This window comes from Myripristis murdjan, chromosome 4, assembly GCF_902150065.1.
Source record: "Myripristis murdjan chromosome 4, fMyrMur1.1, whole genome shotgun sequence".
In the NCBI taxonomy this organism is placed as follows: Eukaryota; Metazoa; Chordata; class Actinopteri; order Holocentriformes; family Holocentridae; genus Myripristis; species Myripristis murdjan.
Genome location: NC_043983.1, coordinates 6,481,526 through 6,494,118, shown reverse-complemented (window position 1 = coordinate 6,494,118; position 12,593 = coordinate 6,481,526). Strand labels below are relative to the sequence as shown.

Below are 12,593 nucleotides of genomic sequence, written 5' to 3'. Positions count from 1 at the left end.
GGCCTTATGTCATATTTACTGTCTTATAATAGAGGTGCTAAAAATGTTGCACGTCCTGTCACACTGGAGGATGGTGTCAACCTTTTTTTTTGTCTTTCTTGCTTCTCTTCTTCTATAACTATAAAATATACAGTACAAGAAATACGAAGAATCTACAACTATACGGTCACAGGAAAAACCTGTCCGTTTTTTTTCCTTTTTTCTTTTTTTCTTTTCTTGTTTTTTTTCCTCCTTCACACAGTCATTTGCCTTTTCAACTTATCCTTCACACTTATGCCCCAGGCTCTGTTTAATATAATGCCTTGTGTCCCACTGTAGAGTTGTTTGTAGGCTATGCATGCGATGTCATGTAATGTCTATATCACTTTACTTTACTTTACCCACTGCACTTTACCCATTTTATTGACTACCTCACTCTTCTATTTATTTCCTTTTTTTATTCCTCGATGTTTGTTATTTATGTGCGGGTTTGTATTTATGTTTAGTAGTTATGTTGCTATTTATGTGTGTTTTGAAGCCGGGAGTGTCTGCAAAATTTCGTTATGTTCTACATAATGACAATAAAGACTTGAATCTATGTTAAATCATTGGTGATGTATTTGTCTTGCTTCATCAAAATAAATAAATAAATAAATAAATAAAAATGTAACACACACACACACACACACACACAAACTGTGGTACTAACCTGGGAAAAGTGCTCTGATGCTTGTTACTTAGTTCATGCACATCAGATTTTCTTAAAGAAATAATTTCCCAGGATGTTAGGACATATTCAGTGGCTTCTGTCTTTGCTAGCTGTCAACTCACAGGTCATCTTGGAATACTTCAAAATAGACTAAGTGCAAATGTGTCGACACCGCTGTGTCAGTTTCACGTGTTTTTGACGTCTTTGGCTTTCCATACACACGTTGCTGAACACAGAAATACCAAAACACTATAACTGGGTATGAATGGGCACTGAATCAGGGCACTGGCAGATAAAAATGCACAATATGTACTGAGGAAAACATTTGAATATGTAATCCCAGCCAAATTTTCCAGAATCAAACAGGTATTTCCAAGACATTTCAGGATATTCCAGGATTAGTGGGAATCCTGATTTAGCTTATACCCTTATGGACACATTGGCCATTGATGGATACTGTGGTTGTTATAGGGATCAAACCATGACCTTTTGGTTACAGGATACTCCTCCATCCTTAACAGTGATGATGATTTCCACTGGGGACAAATTCTTAGAGCATGCACTCATTGAAATGTTATGGCTGATAAACACACTATATGTTCCTAAGAAACACTAGATATTGTCCACATATGTTGAATGTAAAATATTTAGTGTGCTGTTTATCATGTATAATTGGACTGTCTGTTTACACTGTATATGAACTCTTCTTGTCCCGATCATTTGTGCCACTATGTGAAACTCATGGCAACATGTACCAAGTACATTTATTGTATTTGGTGTTTCTTTAACCAGAGGTAATAATACCAGCTCTGTGATCATGGGTCTTGGAACTTAATATGAAAAACATGGGAACTTGAAATTCAATTTTAAGTCTTTCTCAACTTGTTGTTGTGCTCGCTGCTGAAAATAAATCTATGAATAAAACAATCCCATACACTTCTCATCTCTGCGTCCAACTGTTTGCCTGAGCCGGGATTAACAACAACCAAAAGACAGCATTTTTGACCATCTGTGAAATTTAATTGGCTTTTCAAGCACACATAATTACAGCGCTGCTGTAGAAGAAAGCCTGCCACACCACAGTTTACTGTTCATGTTTTTGGGAATGTAAAACCAGAGAGGCGGGCAACAGTCACGATAGATCTATGGTGGGCTCTGCTGATGACATTCTCCCTGCACTACGTTCTTAATGGGAACCACATGACTTAACTTCAATGGAGTTAAGACCTTAACCTGAGCCTTTATATGTCATTAAAATCCTGAATCCTTCTCTGTGAGGAAAACGTGTTGTGTTTCATTCTCCATCTGTTGTCAGTCAAGAGACACAGGCTCTGCTTAGAGGAGCCTTTGTGATCATTTCAATACATTCAGGCAATTAGGAATGTCATAAAATCAGATTGCTTATAATAATACATAACATGATGTAATGAAAGGTTGAAAAATAGGACTGCAGGTAGAGTACTGGACTGCATTTTAAAGACAGGGGCAAAGTGGAAGTCATGTTTGAAACAAGACAAGGATTCAAAGGAGCTAAAAGAAGAAATGTGTTGGAATGGGACTTGGTTATTGTGGCTTGTTGGAGATTTACATTTAGATGCACAGATGTGAACATATGCTCTACAGAATGTGTTTCAATGCTTTATTCTCCCAAAACATGTCTTACACAATAACAATCTTTAATGTGCTACAAGTACCAGTTCTTTGTGAAAATAAAACTGCAAATAAGTTTTAACCTGTGCTGGGTACCAAATAGGTGGGATTTACAGGATGACATCAGGACAATTCAGATAATGTCAAGTTAATTGTTTATCCCAGGAGGGAAATTAAAATTCAAACACTTTCCTGTGGCTATTAATATTGTTGCAAGGGCAGTCTAATTCCAAGAGCATCTTGTACCTCCTCTTTAACTTGATTGACTCGACTGACCAAAGGTCATCCGTTAATTGGTCTAACCAGAGTAAATCCCCTTGAAGTGCCACCTCTTGAGTACATGCAATCATGGACTATAGTTAGTACAGCCATCTCTGCTCTATCAGTGTCAGATGATTTCTGTGTTGGCTTTGGACCAGATGTTTTAGGTTAATCATTACAAGCGTCGTCACAGTTATTTTTACATAACATTAGGAGACCATATAACTTTAAGATCAACTTTAAGAACAGGAAAGTAATTTTATGGTTCGGTTTAAGTTACCTAGGTGCCGACTTAGGTGTCAATCACTGTTAGTAGACATTCTTTTTTTAATAAGTCACCTGACACTACTAGAAAAAAAATCTGATGGTGCAATCTCTACCCAACTGGTACTCCATGTTACAATTAACACATTTTTTGTTTTTATATACTTTGTGATCCTGTTTTGGTACTCAAAACTGGGTCACAGGCAATATGAGAGAATCATATTGCCCCTGACACACAACACGGGAATGAAATTTCAGCTAAATTAAGAAAAACATCACCCGACAATTGGCATATGAAGCATTCCTGCACTGCCAAGGTGAAACCAAAATGGCTTTAATGATGTCATGCCCTTTACAGAAATAGTGGTTGAATTGGCATAAATACTGCACAGCCGCTGAGGGAGAGTGCCACTGGAGCCTGTAAATGATTAATCATTAATCATCTGTCTTTAAGGCCAAGCTGGGGGGGGGCTGGGGTGTGGGGAGTTCCAGTATGCTTCAGTCATATCCTTTGCACATCCTGCAGGTACACAGCGAATACCTGTGTCAGGAATCCAGTGTGTTGCAACATCATTTTACAAACCCCTGTGCCTTCAGGTGAGCAGCTATTTCATCAGAGCAACAGCAGCCACCGAATGACTCAGGAAGGATGTGTAAAAATACCACAGGGAGAACAGGTTTGCCTTGGTGAGGAGCTGCAGCTGAGCGTTTTGTCTGTTTGTTTAGTTGAGCTGATAAAGACAGACAGATTGGGAGACAAACTCTTGACTCTTATCTCTTCCCTGGAGGCAAAACTGCTTTACAAAGCAAGATGATGACGTGTGATTGTCCAAACTGAGTTGTAATAGCTACAACAGACCAAAATAAGCATGTAATGCTGGATATCAATGCATACACATACAAAAAACAAAAAAAAAAACTCAACTTGGCGGTGATGTCCATGTTTTAAATTCAATTGAAATCATTCATTCACCTCTACAGCATTTAGGTTCATTAAAAGCCTTAAAACCAGGCAAACTGAAAAATGCATGGGTGTCAAGCTACTAGCAATGATGTTGAAATTTTTGGAATTTTATAAGGTTTTCAGCTGACTAGCTGTCTTACAGTTGAAATTACATCAGTTCTTTATGACAGTATCTTACAGTTTATGGTAGACATGTACAGTACAGTAGTATAGAGGGTTTTTTTTTTCTTTGTGTAAAAATGTTTTTTCATGAAAACCCCTTCCCCAAGCAACTTTAGTTTTACAGAATATGACTAGGCATTTCTCAACTAGTTCATCCATTACAGTATTGCTGCCTTAAAAAGATACAAATGGTAAACTGATATCAAAATTCCAGAGAGTTACAGAGATTTATGTTAGGTAGCAAACTAAGATCACCCTTTGCATCATTTTTACCCTTATTTCCTTTTAGGTAAAAAGAGAAATGTACTATTGAGTACTTCATATTGTGAACTTGCTTCAGCCACTCCTCCAAGTTTAAATAACCACCAGGAATGTCATCAGGAAAATGCAAAAAGCAGGATAAAACATCAACAGGAATCTCTCCTTAAAAAAAATAATGGAAGTTATGTGTCCAAAATCACACCCACTGTGGGCATTAATAGTGCATCAAAAGCCACTTGTCACAAGTCCAGCCAACACTGGAGCGGTTCACCTGTTTGAACCTCGTCATGTGTTTGGCTTTGTCTGTTAAGTCAAGACCCATCAATGGCTTCACTAAAGACATCCGACCAGAGCTAGGTGCAAGTTCTTGCAAGTTCACAGGAGAACTGCCTCTGTCTCTCTAGTTTCAGGTCTTGAGTATGCCCTGTTCGTCACTCTTGGTCTCGTCTGATGGAGGCTGACTGTTGCCCGTGTCCTGCGCAGAGCTAAGCGGCCTTGCGTTGGCCCTCGATGACCGCTGCCTTCGGGTGCCGTTGCCTATGCAGCGGAGGAGGTTCTTGAAGGTTGTCCACATTTCCTCATCCTTGTAAGAGTAGATGCAGGGATTCATGACAGAGTTGAGCACAGCAAGGAGCAGCAGCCAGCGTTTGAAGAGCATGACCTGGCATTTCTCACAGTGGAGGCCATCCAGCAGTAGAACCACCAGGCCAGGGGTCCAGCAGATCACAAAGGCCCCTGGAGGGTAAATTACACCAAAACACACATGGTTAAACAGCGGCTAGGCCATTACTATGTTTTTGTAACCTTCACTTAAGCAGGGAATGTTGGGCTTGGCATGCATTTTAAGCAATGCTTTGCTTTTCACTTGTATAGTTGCATGTATTTACACCTGGTTGTGCGACCACAGACTTCTAAACAGCACCACTGTGGTGCTGGAGATTAAAGGGTTACTTCATCCACAATGCCTGACATTTGTTTCAAGTACTAACCATGTGCTGCAACGGACCCCTGATGAAGTTTTACTCGCAATTTTTTGAGGTAAACTATGTTTACAACAACAAAACAAAAAATAAATAAATTGAGTTTAAAAAGCTCACACTGATCATGCAGTATAATCCAAGTCTCAGGTATCCATTTGTATGCACATTACTTCCTAATACAAATACTTCCTAAAATGTTGCACACAGACCACATGTGGAAAATCCCCTCATGTGTGGCCATGTAGCACGCATGGCAAGTAAGTATGCATGAACATACGACTGGATCCCACAGAGTTGGACTATTTTGCATGACGAGCTTGAGCTTTTTAAATTGAACTGAACTTTTGAGATCACCAGTTATTTTTGGAATATAAGTTTACCATGATGGCTGGCAAGGCAGCTTTTCTTATCAGGCATTCAACAAACAGGCTGACTACTTGATATACAAATATCATTCATTATGGGTGAAGAAACCCTTTACGTGTCTTGCTCATGGGCACCTTGACTGCCCTTCTCATTTACTCTCATTTCTTTAGTCTTACTTATTTACTTTACCAACCCAGACTTTCCCAGCTGTTCCAAAGATTCAAAATAGAACCTTATTACCAGTCCCAAGCCTCTTTTGTCAGGGGTTACCAAAACTCACCAATCTCTTGATGGTAATAAACTGCTCACATTGGCAAATAATAAAAAAACTGCCGGAAAAAAAAAGCTGATCAAAACTAAATCAAGGGATATTTATTGGTTGCCAGTATTTCCACTTATGAAGCTCAAGCATAGCAAATTGTTAATTGAAAAACTGTCCTAACTATGAGGACTATGATTTAAATTACTAAATCATAGAAGAGGTCTAATAACATTCTCATCAAACACTACCACCTCTACTAGAAGCTGGAGCACCGGTTCAAAAGAATACAGTGTCGCTGTTGTTTTAAAAATGCAACTTGGTTTGTTTGTTAATAAAACAGTAGCTCAGTGTTTGGGCTATTGGAGCATCCTCAGCCAATGAGTCTACCGTTTCAAACATGTTGGGGCACAAAAAACGGCTTCTATGGGATTTCTGGGACTAAGCGGAAGCCACAAGTAGGAACTTGTCTATGTGCTGCCTGCACATCTAAGGCTTCAATACATCTGCACAACAAAAACAAGAGTAGTGCTATACAGGCTAAAAAGACAGTGAAATCTCTCTTTGTCTCTCTCAAACACACACACACACACACACACACACACACACACACACACGGACACACGCACACACTCACACCTGCACAGACTGAAACAGTCTGATAGAAGTGCTGACATCAGTTCTAATGTGTTCACTGTCATTAGGACTGAAAGTGAAAAAGTTCACCAGATATTTTACTGTAAAACCCCATCAAATGGGGTTCCTCTGGCAGTTTATGATATAATCCCCCAATTAAAAGAGTACTTTCTTTCCCTGTAATCTTTGACGTTGAGGAAAAAAAAAACATCTGGGCTTTGGAAGCAGCCATGTTTCTAGCACATGTGTTCCAGTGCTCAGGCAGCATTCATTCAAAAAGGCTTTGTGAAAAACGCAGTGGCCGCACCTCAAGAATAAAAACAGTCGCTCTAACCTTTACACAGTGCAGTGTGATGCACTCTGTGATATGCACCAAAACAAAGGCCAAGAGTGAGAAGACTGTGATGCAAAAGGCTACCAAAATATTCTTCTCACTGTCCTCTTCTTTGTCTTTGACCTACATTCAAGAGGGATGTACAAACACATGCAAACTACACAAATGAACTCCTTTAAAAACACGCTCTCTCCATTTGTTTTTAAGTAGTCCACTCATTCCTGGGGCAAATTTACAAGGAATAACCTATTTACTTCCATGGTTTTTCTTCTTCAGCACAGGCCACCCACAGTTAAGATGTTATAATTACCTCTTTATGAGTAAACATCTGTCTGTATCCATATGTAACATTTCAACACTCATTCATTTTGATCTGGTCACAACGCAACACGTGTGGGTTATGTGTCTCTGAACTGGTTTGTCCAGTTGCCGTTTCCGCCTGGGCAGACTGTTTTTCACCTGGAACAAAGGTTAACTTTCTTCTTGGTTAATCTAACATGTGATGGGTCCGACCACCTGCTTCTGGAAATGACAAAAGATTCTCAGATTCCTTTCCGTTCCCTCCCCCATACTCCCTTTGTCTTCACCACACCACATAATGGAGCATGTCAGGCATGTTTAGGGGCCAAGAAGCTTGACAGCACCCTTTTTTGGACTGTTTACATCATTTAGTTTGTGGCGTGCAGTTCCATGTTGGCAGGTGAGGTCAAATCTTAGCCACTGATTCCCTGCATCCACATTTCTTCTTGATGTGACAGATGACAGAATACAAAAACTGTTTGATACCCTCTATTCATTAAACGCTACACCGCCAGTAGATGCACTTTAATCACCACAGTACAGCCTCACTAATCTCAGCTGGAATTTTGAAGAAGACACTGCGGCAACAACAGTTTGGCGGGCTAAAGGAGACAATGGTGCATCTGAAAGCAATTGTAGAGTGATTGCAGGCTTCTAAAGTATGTGTAGTATAGGTTCTATTTTTTTTTCTTTTTTTTTTTTGTTTTGGATTTTTTTTTTTTTTTTTTTTTTTTGGTTGGGGGAGGTGGGGTTCTTCAGTGAAGGCCACAGAGGAGCAGTGTGTGGTGTTGCCAGCACACCGCATAGGCGGAGGAGCAGTGTCCTTGCAGGAAGAGATAATTACACAGCCGCCTGGAAGACGCTGCGTACTGAGACAGGCGGCTCTTACGCCACATATCTAGCAACCCGGACAGGCGCTAAGAAAGACAATGAACAATGGCAGACCTATTTATCCTGCACAAGGACTGCTCAAAAACGTGACAAATTTCATGTAGTTTGATGTGATTGATTTATTTGTTTTTGGGAAGATTTTAAAGAATGACTGCCAAAAAAAGACTGGGAAAATATAACATCTTAAACTGGGGTTGATAGAGATCAAACTCACCTGACCTGCAGAGCTACATGAAAGGAGGGTGGGAGTGGTGTGATAATAGGTATTTTGCCCTGACTGCAATGTATCCTGTTACAACACCATATTCTCTTTAACACAGAGGCACAGCAAAGGATATGTGACAGTCTTATCGAGGGTGAAAATGCACGTGGTGAAAATTAAACTTCAGCTTTCTCACATTTCTTTACTTGAGCTAATAACAAATTCAGTACTGTGATCTGATGTTTTCCAAGGTACTCATTACGCTAGAAGCAGTGGAGAAAAAAAGAACTACATGAAGTTGGCATGAGACACATGGTCCTACGACTGAATCATTACATAACTTCTTTCTTGTGTTTTTTTTGTTTCTATTTTATATTCATCATCACTGCTAATGTTGAGAGATGGTACTGTTGATGCATTGCTCTTTGTATGTGGAACCTAAAGTCTCACTGAGTGTGACTCACTTGGCTTTATAAATATCACCGGCAAGCCCTTAGCACATTTACCAAAAGCATAAACAGCATTTAGACATAGGAATAGCAAAAGCCTCAGTTTGTCAACTTGCTCAGCATTTTCTCTCCTATCAGGAACACACAGATTACAATCAAACGTGTTCAGCACTGACTCAGTGAGCTGTGTGAACTTTGTGACTGGCTTCGGAGTGCCTATAAACCCAAAGAAAAAGCACATGACAGCACAGCACTGGGTCACAGAGCTTACTGTAGCAGAGACATGGTATGACTCGCCGCTTTTTCATCAGATGCACTGCACTGACTGCATTTTTGTGTGTGACGTTGGACACCTACCAAGCACAGTCATGACCGTCTTGATGAGCTTGATGGGCGTCCTCTTGCGGTTAATGGAGCCGCTGGTGTGTGGATTCAGCACTGACGTCTTCTTCTTGACATACATGTAGATCCTCATGTAGATGCACACCATAACCAGGAACACAATCAGGTTAGACACCGACCAGAAGATCAGGTAGCTCCTGCTGAAGATGGGAGCCAGCTGGGAGCAGTCCTCCAGGTTACAGATGCAGTGCCAGCCCAGGCTCGGCACAGCCCCCATGAAGATCGAGATAGCCCACACCAGCACGATCAGCAGGGTCACTCTCCTTTTTGTCAGGTTGCTGTGGACTTTCCAGTTCATGACAGAGATGTAGCGCTCCAGGGCTATCACCAGCAGGTTGGCCAGCGAAGCCGAGAGACTAGTGTCCAGGAGGCCTTGGCGGATGAAGTAACCCTTAACTGTCAGTAGTCTGGACACTGGCCCCGTGTTAAACATGAGGTACACATACGCTATCCCAGCCAGGAAGTCCGAGGCAGCCAGGTTGGCGAGGAGATAGTAAAAAGGGTAGTGGAACCTCTTGTTAGTGATAACAGCGGCTATGACCATGGCGTTGGAGACCAGGATGAAACAACAGAAGAGAGAGCCCACCACCTGGACCAGGATGAGCTGGGTGGAGTCCCATTCATCTTTCTTTTGGCTGCTGTTGTTATAGAAGAACTCCATGATCTCGCCATAGTGGCACTGACTCTGATTCTGCCCCGCCATCTTGTTGGGGAGCCTGTGGGGAAACATTGAAAATACTAAACAACTGGCACAGGTTGAGAATGACAAAAGCAAGACACCCTTTTAGAAAATTCAGGCTGTTGCACTATCGAGATAAGGGTGAGACTGTAAGAGGTGTTACATTTCAGGAGCGACACGTTTTAATACACCAGGTCTTTGTGTGGTGCCAGTTCTTTTCATGGCCAAATAGCTTTTGGGCAGTGAGAGATTAAATGACCTGACTCCAAAGGGAAGCTCACGTGCCAAAATCCTCTGACTGGAAGAAGCTGCTTTGAATGCAGCTTAAATCACAGTGGCTTCCCATCGCTAGGCTGCAATTTAACTTGGACTAAAATAAGAAAGGAGAGTTTAAGTAATAACTTTGGTTCAATGAAAAGACATTCGTAACCAGAGCCTTAGCTTTTGAAATTCTTTGATATGCCAGTCTACCTGTCAGATAACACACATCAAAATAAAGTTTTTTTCCTCGAAAAGACGACTCTTCCCTTATTTTGAAACCTTCATTATAACATGAGGCTTCACACGTGGGGAAAAAAGGAGATAATTTCCCACACTGGGCTGACAAAGAATAATAAACCACTCGAGTAGTGAATACAAAACGTGAAAGAGAAACATTTTGTTTGTCTTTTTTGTCGACAGTAGCCGAGCCAAAACATAACTGAACAAGAAAAGCGCGCGACATGCGTAATATAGAGTAACAAATGGTAACAACTGCTCATAATTAGCAGGTGAGCTCACCTGTAGTGGCCGGTAAACTGTCCGTGGTCCGTCAGCAGAACTGGTGACTCATTCCGTGTCGGACTCTTCCCAGCATGGTGTCGGAGCTGCTCTCAGGAAGGAGGTGACAGCAGCGACTGAGAGGGAAAAGTCGAGGCAGAAAGTTTTGAGTCCTGGGCTCGGTGACGCAGAGGGCGTGAGCGGCGCAGCCTCGCATCTGAATTCCTGTGTGTGTGTGTGTGTGTGTGTGTGTGTGTGTGTGTGTGTGTGTGTGTGTGTGTGTGTGTGTGTGTGTGTGTGTGTGTGCGCTTGGTTGACGGCACGAGGCCCCAGCTGTTTCCCGTGTCTCTCTGTACATCACGGGCTCAAGTCACTGATCTCCATGACAACCTTATAAACACAGTACCGTTCATCAGACCATTGAAGAGAGCAGATTTGACCCTCCGGTTATCTTTAGGGTCAGTTTGATCCTGTTCAATGTTTAACGTCTCTAAATGGATGATTAACACTGCCTTATTTTGGCTACATATTTCATGACTTTTCCTAATTTAATTGGGTCAACTGTGTAAATATAAATTAACTTAGTTGTTATGGATGACACTGAGCAACTATGACATGCCATTTATAATCTTCAAAAAACTTCCCTCTGCTTCAGGGCCCAAACCTAACATAACCATGTGTGTAGTAGTGAACCACAGATAGTTCACATGACCTTGGGGAGGGAAAAACATGAGTCCCACATGGGGAGGGGGGATGTTTTATTTAAAGGGCAATTTTGGATTTTAGATTGTCAACAAGACTCATAAAGGAGGCAACACATAAACCTGGGTAACAAGTTTTATCATAATCATGTTCTGGAGGCTTAATTAATGGGGTCAAATTGACCCCAGTTAATAAGCATTAGTAAATTTGAAGGGAACAGGAGGGTTAAGGCAATGTGCTCTCGAGACCTCCCCTCTGACCTCTTGCCTGTGGGATATCTTCTTTTTTTATGCTTCGTTTTCTGTTTCTCATATAATTGTGTCACAAGTGGCTGTTCACTGGACATTTGCCCCATTCATTGTAAACAAAAAAGGTCAGTTTGGGTAAAAGGCAGACTATGTAGTTTTAAAGGGGAGGGCACACAGGGCTGAGGAAGGTTCCTGCCAAAACTAATAATCCATAGAAGTAAGGAGACACTTTTGAATGCCTGCATTGAGTGTGTTTTGATGTCAAATGTAGACAAAACATAAACTGTAGGGAAAGGAGCTCTTATATCTTGGGTTTTGATGGGGTAAAAGAGTTGTCCTGAACTCCTGAGGTATTTCTAAGTTGTATTATTTTTAGAATTGAGTGCCATTCATAATTCTTTACCACATCATAACAAGATGGGGTGACCTCCCATTTGAAATGGTAATAGTATGCCATTAAAACATTTTAAGGGGCTTGGCTGGTGGAAACCTGTGTATAGACCAGTGGTGGAGAGGACTGGTCATGTCTGAGATCTGAGTCTCAAGTCCTAGAAATGCCTATTGTTATTTTATTTTATTTATTTATTTATTTTTAAAGAAAAAGTACTGTATTACTGAAAATTTATAATGAAGTAAAAGTAAAAAGTTGCTCCTTTGAAATGTACTCACTGTTAAGTTACAGGGTACAGCAGGACAGGGCAGATTTGCAGAGAGCCTCCATATTCATCTTTGAGGATTTCCACTGTAAAATGTAAAACATAACATACTCTATATTGCTTATTTTGGTATTGGTCTATCAGTCACATAACCTAAATGACCTAAATGACTACTTACACAAAAAGTCATTTCCACTGAAAAGTGCATCTCACAACAAAGATAAGCATCAACACTGCATGGCTAGTATTACCACATAGGAAAAATACCACATTACATGAACGCACTGACGTGTTTACTCATTGATGGGGAATGTGTAATCAGATTGATTCATTTAATAATATTTTAATAGTCTCTGGTATAACCACATCCATCTTAGGCACTTGATAGATCAGCAAGTCAACTGTAGTAAGTGCGGATCACTTAGATTTGGCATGCTGTTGTCGTCCACAAAATGCCAAATCGGTGAGGAAATGTTCCTT

At 40.9% G+C, this 12,593-nt stretch overlaps 1 protein-coding gene across 1 annotated transcript; it reads right to left on the bottom strand.

Annotated features, from left to right (window-relative positions):
* Positions 1 to 3,526: 3,526 nt before the first annotated feature.
* On the bottom strand, positions 3,527 to 10,628 carry lpar3 (lysophosphatidic acid receptor 3). The gene is made up of 3 exons (XM_030050397.1): positions 10,529 to 10,628; positions 9,025 to 9,785; positions 3,527 to 4,985 (listed from the first exon to the last, which is right to left on the bottom strand). The coding sequence occupies exons 2-3, from the start codon at positions 9,770 to 9,772 to the stop codon at positions 4,657 to 4,659; spliced, it is 1,077 nt and encodes a 358-aa protein (XP_029906257.1). The 5' UTR covers positions 9,773 to 9,785; positions 10,529 to 10,628; the 3' UTR covers positions 3,527 to 4,656.
* Positions 10,629 to 12,593: the final 1,965 nt, after the last annotated feature.